This window comes from Chaetura pelagica, unplaced genomic scaffold (genome assembly GCF_000747805.2).
Source record: "Chaetura pelagica isolate M959 unplaced genomic scaffold, ChaPel_1.0 scaffold369, whole genome shotgun sequence".
NCBI classification, from domain to species: domain Eukaryota; kingdom Metazoa; phylum Chordata; class Aves; order Apodiformes; family Apodidae; genus Chaetura; species Chaetura pelagica.
In genome coordinates this window covers 757143-771231 of record NW_009970235.1, presented here as the reverse complement: position 1 = coordinate 771231, position 14089 = coordinate 757143, and the positions used below count along the sequence as shown (strand labels likewise).

Here is a 14089-nt window from a genome sequence, read left to right as displayed (position 1 = left end):
GTTCAGCAGTTTGCTGTTGGAACAAAGAGTTAATCTGAGGCCCAAAGGACCTCAACTTCTTAAATCTTTGGGCTGCTGTTTGGCACTGATGGCCTCCCTGAGCAAATGTGTGCCTCCTTCAGTGTGTGAAGCCTGTTAACACTACCCGGGGCTCGGTTTGGCTGTGATAATTTACATCTGCCTTTAAATCCCCTGGGCTGGCCTCTGGAGGAGGTGTTCATTTCCACTGGGCAGGACTCCAGATAGAGACTGGCAGCCCAGCTGTTAAGATTTTATTATGTAAATGTCTTTGTTCCAGCTAGCCCAACTTTGCCTGCAACTGCAGCATTTGCTCCATTTGGGACGAATTAAAAGAGAGGTTGGCAGGGTGGCAGGAAAACAAAAGCAGCAGATGCCATCAGGGCTTTGGGAGCAGACCCGGGTCTCAGGACTGCCTGGAGGGTGGAGGAAGGTGGGGAGGGTGTGAGGAAATGGCTGCTTTGTTTTCTTAGCTGGGTTGTGTAACTGGTTAATGCGATTGTTTGCAGCAGAGGCTGCTGCTTTCTGGGGCTGGCGGTATTTTTTTCATTGAGCTGGAATGTTGCATTGTGGTGAAAGCAGAAACACCCATCAGGCTGACATGCACAGTTCCAGTCGGGCTGGAATCGGTTCCAATCGGGTTGGAATCGTGCATCCCTGGTGGCTGCTTCCAATTCTGTGAGCTGAGACTTGTGTGGTCCCTGCTTGGAGGCTCAGCATGGCTCAGGAAGGTGAGCTTGGCATTTTCCAAGGTGCCTGTGTTCGGAGACGTCTTGTGACTCAAGAACTGAGCCAGATTTGCTCAGAGTTTGTTTGGTCTTCAGGCGTTGCCTGTGTGAAGCTTGAAGAAGGGGTAGCCAGGTAGCTGGGAAGGGCTGAGTGTGAGCACATGGGAAGCTGCTTTTAGCCTTGGGTAGCAAATACTTGAGACCTCAGAAAGGGCACAGCCCTGCTTTGCCTGCCTTGCAGTCCTGGTTTGCCTATGACAAAGCCCTTGGGAGCCAGATCAAGTGCTGCTGCTATCCCCAGGGGTGTGATGCTGTTCATGGCTGTAGGTCTGTTGGCCTTTGACCTGCCCCAACCATGACACGTGCTGCTGAAGACCAGCATCTGAGCTCTCCTTGCTGAGCTTCATTATGATCCACTGTTGAAGCTCTCCATGACTGGATTCTGTGCTCCTTTAGAAGGCTGAAAGGACACATGATAGGTGTGACTGTAAACCAAACATGAATATCATGCCACTCATGCTGGCTGCTGGAAACAGGCAGCTCCTTAGCTCTTTTTCAGGCAAGACAATGAGGGTTTCTGCAAGCTGGCCCACAGATTTGAGCATGGACAGAAATACTTCTATAATGATGGTCCTCTCTATTTTACTTTTCTGCCAGAATCTAGACCTTGCCAGGTAGGAGCCGTGCTAGTGTTTGGGCCGGTATTTAAAGCAGAGTTTGGTCTGTCAGAAGTAGTATAGAACAACTAAGAAGATTTTTTTGTGGGGAACACCCATCCAGAGGCCAATGAGGACAGGAAATGAGCGTGGCCCAGCCGTGCTGGCATCAGTCCAGCCTGATCCTTTAGTTCCTGCAGTCTGGTGTCAGCAGCAGAAAAGCTGTTGTCCTTGAACATCCCTGTATAAGCTACTTCCTCTAATACCATAGGAGATGCTCCTACAGCAAGAAAATACTTTGGAGCCCAGGTTGTACAGCAGCAACAGGAGGAAATTAATGTTGAGGAATTAACTGTCCTGGAGTCTTATGGTATCCATAGCAATTGAATTAACTGAAGCACAACATCACAATTCTTTTCTCTCCAAGCTAACACTAGATTCAATTGAGGGGAAAGTTGGCAGGAAACGTGACCCACCCCTCCCAATGATCCCTGGCTTCTTGTGGGCACCAGAGCTGTGGAAGGTGGGAGTTTCACCCTGCTGGGAGGGTGAAGCACAAGCCATGTGGGCTGGTGGAACATCTGCAGTCAGAGCTTTGCAGCCTCTGGAAATCCTCCCCTGGCCTCAGTTGTCTGCTGGCCCTTGGGCACAGGCACAGAGGAACCCAGTGCCTGTCTTGACAGCCACAGACCTGCTGCTCAGGGAGGGACCAAGGAAGAGCCTCTCTGGCCGTAGCGTGAGGCTGCAGTGATGCTGGGATAGGGACTGCAGAGTTGGAGTGCATGTCTGTCTGTCTTTACTCTCCCTGTACTTTTTGTAGCAGGAAAATGGGGCAGTTTGTGTTTAGGGATTGATGGCTTGTGCCTTCACAGCTCTTTGCCTCAGTGTCTGCAAGTCAGAGCCCAAATTCCATGCTGAATTTCTTAATTTGTGAGAACGTAGAAGGGAATTGGATCAGGTACCAGTGCAAAAATCCCTATTTCCAATGGGAGAAACTCTCCTAGTCATACAGTTGCTACTGTGGCCTCCATTGCTGATCCCAGCTTTTGAAAAGTGCCTTCTCAGGTCCTCTAAGCTTGATGCTTGGGCTGCAGTGCTAACCCACGTGGTCTCCACACAGGGAAGAAACCTTCCTGTCTTAGCAAAATGAAGGTGTAAGGGAGAAATGCCAATCCTCCTGGAATGTGGGCTTGAAATGTGGGCAATCCTTTGCAACAGAAGAATTTGAGGTACATCTGTCCCAGCTTGCCCTAGGAGACAGAATAGGAAAGGACAATTAGGCAATTGTTGTATGAGAGAATAGGAAAGTGCAGCCCAGCTGAGTGGTTTCTCTGCATTTTTTGATGAATTATGTAGAATGGTCTGAATGAAAAAAAAGGAGATTTGAGTAGCAAGTTCTGTAGTTTCCTGGATAATTTCTTTTATTATTTTACAGTCACTTATTTGCACTTAGGAGACCTGCACTAAATTTTTTATCCTTATACAAAAGATATAGCAGAGAGTGTTCTGGAGTTGGTGTCCTTTTACTTCAGCTGGACTTGTAGGTGAAAGTACCTTAACTAAATTAATTTAAACTTGAGATAAGGCAGTACAAGTTCTTTCACAAGCCTTTAATTCTCAGTCATCTTGTAGAGAAGGATTGAATAGTCCAGGGTGTTGCATGTTTCTTTCTCTCTGTTGTTGTACAAATTTGGTTCTAAAATAGTTTCTTTCTTGAATAAACTAGATGGGTTTTGGGTATTGTTTGGTTTGTGCAGCTTTGGGAACAAAGAAACCACATAGATCAGGTACTTCTGTGAAGTGGACCTTCAGAGAAGTAAGAAATCTGGAGAACTTGGATTTGTGCATTTATTTTGGGCTCTTAAGGTGAATCAAGACTGCCTGGAAGGGGCTAAAAGGAGCAGGGAAACCTGTTTTGTACCTGAGTTTGTGATGTTAGTTTTCTGTATCTTAGAAGACTGAAGGCAGAACAGAGATGGTAAAGGTGTTGGTCTTCATCCAAGGCACTGGTTTTTTTTGATTGAAGTTAAATTGGTGTTAATGAAAGTTGATCTGATACTAAAAATGCCCCTGCCTTGCTGCTTTTGGCTCCTGGCATGTCACCACCTCATTAGCTTTGGGGCTAGACAGGACTTGAATGTCTGATTTATAAACCAGGCAGATTTTCTTCCTCCAAAAAAAGCTATTGGCCGTTTTTCTCCTCTAAGAGAGATAAAATGGCACAAACCCAGTTCTGTTCCTTTTCAGGTCACTTTTTAATGTCTGAACATGCTCTCCCTCTGTACTTTCTGGAAGTCCTACACTTGTTCTAACGCGTGGAAGTTCTGGCAGCCTGTGAGATCCTTCCCGGGCGTCAGCAGAGAACTTTGCTCTTTCATTTCTCACCAGCTCAATTTCATGCCAAAACTGTGAACAGCATCTTTCCCAAGATATCAAAGTGCTATCTTTTCCTCTCAGATGAATGTTTAAGATGTCCTGCTTTGCTCGATGACTCTCCACGTTGTCAGGGTGAACTCCTTTGTGCCAACCATCATGGAGTTCAGCATTTTGGGTTTTGTTGAAGTGCGTTGAGATCCGCGTGGTGGTTGAGGACTCTCTTTTGATAGGCTAGGATATAGGTGGCTGAGAACATGTCTGGGAGGCTGATGCACACCAGTTACCTTCAGGAGTTCTGAAGAGGACTAAACTGTTTCACCTGCCCTGAAATAAGAAATAACGTTTCTATTTAGTCTCCTGTTCACAAAGAGCAGCTGAGGTTGATGGTGTTTTGTGGACACGCAGCCTTTTATGACAAAACGGGCATTGCTCTCCTTTGCCAGGTTTACCCAGGCTTTTGTTTCCCAAGTGCAGCTTGAAGCACACCACGGGATTGTTTGGAGGGGAACAATGTTAATGAGGTCACCACTGCATCGTGGCCTGACAGATAACGTGCAGAGTAATCTGCTGGTTAGTGATGTGATTTGCTGGCTAATATGTTATTGCGTGGCCGTAATTCTCAATAAGATCCTCCTTCCCTGGCCTCCTTAATCTATAAATCTCTCCCACTCGTTGCGTTGGTGGCTTGAGTAGTTGCTGCTTTTTTTTTTCTTTCCACTGATGCTCAGCATTTATTTAGCATGTTCTTCTCATGGCTTGTCCTTAAGTTTTTTATAATACTCCATTTTTACATGACTTCACGCATCTGTCTTATCTGTCATCTTTGTGCTTTGCTTGACAGGCGTTCAAAGGCTGGAAAAGGGTGGCATTGCCTGTACTCTGAGGGCTGTAATTAGGGTTTTGTGATCTGGTTTGCATCACAGGGCTGGAAGCCCTTGGCACATGTGGTGTTGAGACACCAGGAGCTTGCTCTCAAAGGCAGGAGAGCAGAATTTCAGTGCTTCTCATTGAGCCTGGCTGTGGATGAGGATGACCCCACATCCTTGTGGTGTGGATGTGCCCCATTGCACCTCTCTGGCTTGTAGGTCATCTGGGAACTGTTTCTTTTTCCAGTTGTGGGATTTCCCTTAGCAGGAGTGATGGCTGCAGCTGTTTGTTGAGATTAGCTGTGTCTTGCACTGAGGCAACACAAGGTGTTGGTGCCTCATCAGATGAGATGTTTGGAAGAAACTACACAGCTCTGCAACCACCATCTTCACCTGGAAACTGTTGGTCTTGCATGCCCCAGGTTTGGTGTTTGAGCTGTGTCCTGATGTGACAGTTTCCTCTGCTTGTGCATGTTATCAACCTGTGCTGTGGTTGATGAGTCAGGATCTTCACAGGTGTGAAGGGTGCTGGTGGGATAAACCTGAACTTGGGTCCTGTGGTTTTGGTGCAGGGTTGGAAGAGGGAGGATTGCAGCCTGGAAATGGGAAATAGATACTGCTCTGGGTGCTCAAAGGAAACTGTTTTTTGACTCTGAAAATCACAGAACTGCATTGATTGACTAATTTGGAACAAGCTTACCTGGCTGAGTATCCATCCTATGGACACATCCTATGCCCAAGAGGACATCTTGATGCTATCCCCCTCAGAAGGCCTGCAAGGAAGCTCCTTGGCTTCCTTTGCTCTCTTTGTAGTACAGCTACTCTTTGTAGGGCAAACACAGGTGAGGTTGTAGGAAGGTGAGCATTGGCCTCTTCTCCCAGGAAAAGAACAATATGACCAGAGAAAAAGGCCTGAAGTTGTGGCAGGGGAAGATTAGACTGGAGATTAGGGAGAGATTCTTCCCTGAAAGAGTGGTCAGGCCCTGGGACAGGCTGCCAGGGAGGTTGGTGGAGTCACCATCCCTGGAGGTATTTTAAATGTGTGTAAATGAGGCACTTCAGGACATGTTCTGGTGGGCAGGGTGGGTTTTTCTGGGTTGATGGTTGGACTTGGTGATCTTGGAGGTCTTTTCCAACCGTGACAGTTCTGTGATGGGAAGTAAATCAGGGCTGGAAAATTCCCCTTATGTGCTTGCTTGGAGAAACAACCAGCCAGAAAACACCCCTGAACCAAAGCCCAGGGTTGTGACCTGTTGCTGGGATGGGAGCGGTGCCTTTCTTGGCTGAGCAGGACAGAGATTTCCATACAAGTCCTGGACAAAGGCACCAGCTGCTTTCAAAGGAATGGCTACACCCTTGCTCAGGAAAACTTTGCTTGTTGTGTGGGATGTCACCAGTTTCTGCCCAGTCCTTAACTCTTCCCCTTCAGGATCAGATAGTAGGACCAAAGTAGGACTTTGAGGAGGAAAAAAGGATGGTGGAACTCCAATGGAGTGCTCTACCATTGCAGGAGACAGCAAAATAATGATATTCTTTAGGTTGGAAAGGAATGATGTCCTGTTCATTCTCCCCCAGCTGGAAGCAAGTTGGGTCAGGCTGCTGTGATGAGCCTTGGTTTTCATTAGTGCTCAGGTCTACAAGTTTGCCATCATCAGGAAGCAAAACGAGCTGAAAGCACTTCAGTTGGTGGCCAAAAAGAAGCTGCAGTCCCTTGTGTCTTCCCCCTTGCCCCTTTTCATAGAGTCACAGAATGGTTTCAATTGGAAGGGACTATCAAGATCATCCAGATCCAACCCCCTGCATGGGCAGGGACACCTCCCACCAGCCCAGGTTGCTCCAAGCCCCATCCAACCTGCCCTTCAACACTGCCAGGGATGGGGCAGCCACAGCTTCCTTGGGCAACCTGTTCCAGGCTCTCACCACCCTCACACCCAAGAATTCCCTCCTCATGTCTCACCTAAATCTCCCCTCTTCCAGTTTTCATCCCTTTCCCCATGTTCTCTCCCTCCCTGCCCTTGTCCCAAGTCCCTCCCCAGCTTTCCTGGAGCCCCTTCAGGCACTGGAAGGTGCTCTAAGGTCTCCCTGGAGCCTTCTCTTCTCCAGGCTGAACACCCCAACTCTCCCAGCCTGTATCCAGGGCAGAGCTGCTCCAGCCCTCAGATCATCTTCATGGCCTCCTCTGGACTTGCTCCAAGAGCCTCACGGCCTTCCTGTGTTGAGGGCTCCAGAATGGGGCACGGTTTCCCCTGTGACCCGCTTTGCCTTACCTCCCTGCTTTGCAAACCTCCCTCCCTGCCATAGGAAAGGCCATGTCTGACATCTGGAGACCACACTGGTCGTCTGCACCCCCAGACCTATCTTTTGAGGTGTGCAGTTGTCCTGTCTCTTACAATACCGTGGTCACACTCCTATGAAAATGTAGTACTAGTTGGGACACCTTGAGTGGATGTACAAGAAGCAGCAGTTACAGACTGATGGAACATGTTGGCTTCTTCCTTCAATGAGAGTTTATCAGAGTTCCAGGCTAGGACGTGGTGCTCCTGGTGTCTTCTCTGATTAGCAACCAGTAAAGATGTGCTCCTAGCTGGGGTGGGGGCTTTATACAACTCTGACCCAAAAGCTGCAGCTGATTTTGGATATGTGTGGATGACTTCTTTTGGATCTGTTTGTTACTGCCTTGTAGTTAAAAGTGGCTTTTGCAGAAGCTTCAGAAGTGCTGGTGTGGCTGTTTGAACTGGGATGAGGAGCAGGTTCAGGCTAAAATGGCTTTATTTGGGTTTTTTTCCCCCTCTGTACTTGCTGCTTGATTTTAACCTGGTATGTTCCTCGGCCCAGCTGCCTTGGGTCCCTGCACAAGAGGTGCCATAGGAACAAGAAGCAGGACAGAGTTGGACTGGTCCACCTGAAGGCCTGGCAGCCATTCAGTGAGATCTAGACAGACTGGGGATTTGGGCAGAGATGAACCTTATGAGGTTCAACAAGAATAAGTGTAGAGTCCTGTACCTGGGGAGAAAAAACACCATGCACTGATACAGATGAGGGGCTGACCTGCTAGAAGGCAGCCCTGTGGAGAAGGACCTTGGGGTCCTAGTGGACAACATGTTCTCCATGGGACAGCAATGTGCCCTTCTGGCCAAGAGAGCCAGTAGTATCCTGGGATGTATTAAGAACAGTGTGGCCAGCAGGTCAAGAGAGGTTCTCCTGTCCCTTTACTCTGCCCTAGTAAGACCACATCTGGAGTGTTGTGTCCAGTTCTGGGCTCCCCAGTTCCAGAGGGACAGGGATGTGCTGGAAAGAGTCCAACAGAGGCTACAAGGATGATGAAGGGACTGGAGCAAGTGTCATATGAGTAAAGGCTCTTGGGGCTGTTTAGTCAAGAGAAAAGAAGACTGAGAAAGGACCTTATTAAGGTTTATAAATACCTGCAGGGTGGGTGTCAAGAATGGGCCAGTGTCTGTTCAGTGGTGTCTGTGACAGGATGAGGGGAAATGGCATCAAGTGACAACACAGGAAGTTCCACCTCAACATGAGGAGAAACTTCTTTGCTGTGAGGGTGACAGAGCCCTGGGACAGGCTGCCCAGAGTGGCTGCGGAGTCTCCTTCTCTGTAGACTTTCAAGACCCATCTGGATCTTCTCTAGGTTAATCCTGCTGCGTTAGGGGGGTTGGTCTTGATGATCATCAGAGATCCCTTCCAACCCCTGTGATTCTATGACTGGCGTCCTGCACCTGTAGAGCCAGTTGAGTATATCCTTGCTTTGTGTACTCATTGGGATACTATGGCAGTAATCTTTAATATTCCACGTGAGTTGAGTATCACTTCAGGAAGTGGCTGTTTGCTGCTGATGTGTGAGAATTACATTTTTAATAAAAATTCTACCCTGTTCTCCAGAGCTCTCCCTGTGCTCTGCCCCTCCTTGATATCCTGGTGTTCATCAAAGGCCTCACACCTGGAAGGGAGTTCCCAGGTGGCCTTTTGTTGTCAAGTCTTAAGTGAGGTGTCACATGAGGGGCCTGAATGGAAAGGTGGAAATGCCCAGGAGGAGAAGTGGCTTTTCAGCTGACAGGAGCTTCTTTGAAGCACACTGAGTTCTTGCACATTTTCAGCTCCTTTTTGGATGGGCTTTTACAACTGCAGGTGTCTGGGGTTGATGGTGGGATGATACCAGCTCATTGTGGGGCTTCTTCCAGTTGGAGTACTAGAGGTGGACAAGACATGATGGTAAGGAAAGTGAGATGCTTTTCTTTGGGCTGTTAACAGACCATCACTACTACTGTGATCTTGGAGAAGGTGATGAAATCACCCACCCAAGGTACTGCTGGTAGAGCAGCATATTAAAAATGTGCTGTTCCTTAGGGATTTTTGTTACCTTTCTGCTCCTATTTTGGAAATATTTTAAGGCCTGACTTGGAAGAGGGTCTCAGTGTTCAAGGGGAAGAAGTAAACCATGCATTTCACTTGTTATGTGATGTCCTAGTGCCACAAGAGCCCTCCTAACTGGAGAAGGGCCCTGTGGTTTCCCTGCTGACCGTGCTCTCTGTCCCGAGAACAGGAGTGCCCGAAATGCCACGTCACCATCGAGAAGGACGGGGGCTGCAACCACATGGTCTGTCGGAACCAGAACTGCAAAGCTGAGTTCTGCTGGGTGTGTCTGGGCCCTTGGGAGCCCCATGGATCTGCCTGGTGAGTTCAGGAGTGTGCCTTGCTGGAATGTGAGGAAGCAGTGATACAAGGAATCGGTTTGGACTGAAATGTGTGGAATCCCTGTCCCCGTTACAGGTACAACTGTAATCGCTACAATGAGGATGATGCAAAGGCAGCAAGGGATGCACAGGAGGTGAGTCCATAACCTTTGGTAATGAGGGAGATCACCAACCCTGTGACGTGCTTTTGGGCTTGCTGTAAACCTATAAATCAGCTCTGAAGAATTTCCTGGAGTTGGGTACAAATCCAAAGACAGTTGTTAAGTTCCCTGGCAGCTTTGGACTCTTGCCTCATGCACTCAAAGTCACTTTAACCCAGTTTAAGGAACATTTTAACTCAGTTGTTAGCTGTAATGCTGCCTTGCCTGTTCCATAGCAGCTCTTCTCATGAAGTCACTGGAGGGCTGTGGGTCTGAGGGAATCATCCTCACACCCTTCTTCAAATGCTTTTTACTGCAGAGTCCGTCATGCGAATCCTGAGGTGCTGAAACACTGCAGACCATGTGACTGTAAATAGAATACCCTGCTGCTGTTTCAATAACTATACTTGGAGGTTTGACAGAGCAGAAATTGTGGGCAAAGATGCAGCTACATGCAAGTGTTTTGTGACTATGAACAGAGCCAAACCCCTCTCTGGTGGGAGGGGTTGTGTGCTGTGTGCTGCAGCTTGAGGAAATCCATTTCCTGCATCTGTCAAAAGTACCCTTATAGTCAAGAAGCCAAGTATTTTTACAGCCTGTCCTAGTGCAGATGATAGAGTGGCTGATATGTGCCACCTTTGTACAGCCACAAATTGGAAGTTTAACCATGCCCATGTTGTCCTTTTTTCCCCCCGTCTGATCTGTCAGTGAGAAGAAAGTAAGATTAATGGCTGTGTATTGAGTCATCCTGGTTTTCTTGGATGGCGTAGCACATGGTGTCTTTCCCCTGCACTATAATCAGTGTGGCCTGGGCAACCTAAGGTTGCCCTCTTAACAGTTATTATTTAATTAGAATTCCTTATTAGCACAAATACATAAATCTGCCTCTCACTGTTCCTTGTGATGCTGGAAGCGTTTACACCCTGTGAGTAGAATGGAGAGGCTGAAATTCAAAACTGCTCAGGCTTTAGCAATGTGTTCCTAGTCACTTCCAAGGCTGGGAGTGAGGCTGTCCCAGCTGAGGTGGGACGTGTCCTGCAGGACAAGCAGCTTGGGGGGTCTGGCCTCTCACCCCTACGCAGCATCGGGGTTAACGCGGCGCCACCCACGTCTGGCCGACGTGAGGGGACAGGAAACACCTTTGGAAAGGAAGCTGGTTCTCGGGGTCAGGAAGAGCCTGAGAAGGGTTTACTTCTCCTGCAGCCTTTACTTTGTTTTAATGATTTTATTTTTTTTCTTTCTCCTTAATGGGAATTAACACAGCGATCCAGGGCAGCCCTGCAGAGGTACCTGTTCTACTGCAACCGCTACATGAACCACATGCAGAGCCTGCGCTTCGAGCACAAGCTCTATGCTCAGGTGAAGCAGAAGATGGAGGAGATGCAGCAGCACAACATGTCCTGGATCGAGGTGCAGTTCCTGAAGAAAGCAGTCGACGTCCTCTGCCAGTGTCGTGCCACACTCATGTACACTTACGTCTTTGCCTTCTACCTCAAAAAGAATAATCAGTCCATTATCTTTGAGGTAGGAGAAAACGGGGTTGTCAGGAGTTCAGATGACAAAGCTGATGGAAATAGGGATGTGATGCTTGGAGAAGCTCTTGTTCCCAATTGTGCAGAAGTAAATCTGTCTTCATGTCCTATTGTGGAAAAGTTAGAGGCTTTGCTGGGTAAAACATCTGAGAGCTGGAGCAGCTCTGCCCTGGATACAGGCTGGGAGAGTTGGGGTGTTCAGCCTGGAGAAGAGAAGGCTCCAGGGAGACCTTAGAGCACCTTCCAGTGCCTGAAGGGGCTCCAGGAAAGCTGGGGAGGGACTTGGGACAAGGGCAGGGAGGGCAAGGACAAGGGGGAATGGATGAAAACTGGAAGAGGGGAGATTTAGATTGGCCATGAGGAGGAAATTCTGGGCTGTGAGGGTGGTGAGAGCCTGGCCCAGGTTGCCCAAGGGAAGCTGTGGCTGCCCCATCCCTGGCAGTGTTGAAGGGCAGGTTGGATGGGGCTTGGAGCAACCTGGGCTGGTGGGAGGTGTCCCTGCCCATACAGGGGGTTGGATCTAGATGATCCTGAAGGTTCCTTCCAACCCAAACAATTCTGTGATGATGATTCACTGCTGGAGGAGGAAGAGGAAGGTGATTGAGGTTCTGTCTTTATGCCACCTTTGTCAGTTCAAAGCTTGAGTCTGGCATTTTGTATTTCCCTGATGTTGGCTTTTTTATAAGGGCACTACCAGAAGATTTAAAAGGGGAGGTCCAGTTTGCTTCACAGGTGACACTGCATTGGCTGCTTTTGATTTAGAAGAGTCCTTTGCTGAGCTTTGTGCAGAACCTGAGCAGGATGCTTCTGTGCTGTGTGCTCAGCAAAGGGCACAGAGAGCTGCTGAGCATTGGTGGAAGCTGCTCTGGTGCAGCTGGGAACATTCCAGGAGTCAGTGGAGGCTTTGCCAGTGCTGGTAGGAACAATAAATAGACAAGGGACAGAATGCAAGATGAATTGTCTTGCACCACAGTGTACCACTAGGAAGGAAAGGATTTTTTTAGGCTTGCCAGTATTTTGAAGATTGCAGAAGACAGAAGCCTGGCTGGTAGATAATGCAGATTCTCTTCTGACCAAATGAAGACATTTCAGGTTTTTCAATCCTGGTGCTCAGAGCAGGGCACCAGTGTTCCACAGCACGTATCTAATCCTGCTTTTTGTTTCAGTGCTAATTTCAGTTGGATTGAAGGAAAACAGCCCCTTCCTTTCCTCCTCAAAATATACCTTTTTTATTTTTGTCTTTGCAGAATAACCAAGCAGACTTAGAGAATGCTACAGAGGTGCTTTCTGGGTACCTTGAGCGAGATATATCCCAAGATTCGCTGCAGGACATAAAGCAGAAAGTACAGGACAAGTACAGGTTTGTGTTTTGCTTTCTCTGTCTCCAAGCTGCCCGAGTACCTGTGTCACCATCCTGTGTGACAGGTGGTGGCATGTGTGCTTGCCAAGCTTCAGTTTTCTCCAGAGTCCTGTCCCTGGGAAACTGTTTGCTCTTGGCCTCCTGCCATGCATTGTGATCATAAGCCGGTCCTTGGCCATCTGAGGACAGCAGCTCTCGTGTCCCCTGCCAGTCCTGAAGCCCTCACACAGATGCTGGCAGCATCTTGATGTGCTCCTGCTGGGACCAGCCCTTGGGTGAGGTGACAGCCTGCAGGGAGAGGTTCCCAGCTCTGCTTTGTGTCTGCTCTGCTGATGGTAGCTAGAAGATTCAATCCCATTGTGGAAAAATGTTGGGACCAAAAGCAATGGCTTTTTACATGCTGCTGGTCCTGCACATGGGGGTGGCCAGGACCAAGGCAGGACCTATGAAGTGAGGAGAAGAGCAAGGAGTGACTTTGTTCCCAGCTGACAACTTTGGCTTAGGCTGAGTTGCCATTAGAGCAATCAGCTCTTCTGTTGGGTCCATTTGTGCAAAAACTGGGTGTACAAAAGCCACCTGAAAGCAGAGGGACAGAGCAACTTGCCCAACTGGGGAAGAGAAAGGAAGAGCTGGGGTTCAGGTGACAAAGATGCTAAATGCTTTTTCCAGTCCCAGAGGAATTGCTTCTGCACAGTGGAAAAATGCAAAGCTGGAAAGGAGGATGAGCCACAGGATTAGGGCTCACCCTTTGGAGGCATTTCACCCAAGTCACTAAATTTGTTATTCCTAGCTTGTGAGTGAGTGTGGTATCTGAGGGGCTCTGGGGAGTGGCACTGAGGTGGCCTGTGGCTCACTCTGCCATAGTCTGGCAGCACGTTTGGGATTGGAGAAGATTATCAGACCTTCTCTTCTGGGACATTTTCTGATTTACCCTTCAAGACCACTGATAAGTTGGAATCTCAGCTCAAGCTGCTCATTCACTTAAGTCCTCTGAAACTGGGTGCTCTCTAGGAGTGATAACAGCTATCCAGAAGAAATTAAAACCTAATATAGCCTGAATTGCCTGAAAACACAGGATCCCAAACCTGCCTTTATGTTGCTGGGAAGGAAGTATGCATCTGTCAAGCCTGTGCAGCTCCCTAATTATCTAGTTTAGTCATGTCTTAATCACATCCTGCACGGTGCTCTCTGTATTGGTTCTGGTGTATTGATGCAAGACTGGAACCAGGGATGTTGTCCAGGTGGGTTTAAAGAGCTCTGAGAAGGGGCAGGAAGTAACCTGCTGGCTGATCTGGTTTCAGCTGTTTGGATCTCTTAGCTTGCAAATATGTTTCTGGAAAACAGGTTGAAACTTTCTGCCACTGGCAACAAAGTGAGCCAAGTTGAGAGAGCAGAAAGTGCAGGTTTGCTGTCACATGCTTCAGGAAATGAGGGGGACTTTGTGTACAGTGGTTTCTGGTGCAGCAGCTGAGAGCAGGGAGTGGAGCCAGGGCACTTTTATTCAGATAAATCTTACTCTGATCAGACCCAGAAAGGCAGCAGGGTTAGGGCTGTGGGTCAAGGTGAGGGATTCCTGCTTGTTTGTGAGCACGTGTTGGGTTGGGGATAGTTTTCCTCTGGGGTCTCCTGCTGGGAGATCCCTCCCTAAGCAAGCAGAGGGGTGTTTGGCTGTTGCCAAGAAAGCAGATTTCCCACCTGCAGGAGCCCCTT

General features: G+C 48.4%; 1 protein-coding gene across 1 annotated transcript in view; it reads left to right on the top strand.

Moving 5' to 3' along the window:
* Nucleotides 1-14089, top strand: part of ARIH1 (ariadne RBR E3 ubiquitin protein ligase 1) — a 40816-nt gene that overhangs the window by 24601 nt on the left and 2126 nt on the right. The window contains exons 9-12 of the mRNA XM_010005896.1: nt 9197-9327; nt 9424-9481; nt 10751-11011; nt 12267-12379. Coding sequence (XP_010004198.1) covers nt 9197-9327; nt 9424-9481; nt 10751-11011; nt 12267-12379 — 563 coding nt within the window. The remainder of the gene's footprint in view (nt 1-9196; nt 9328-9423; nt 9482-10750; nt 11012-12266; nt 12380-14089) is intronic.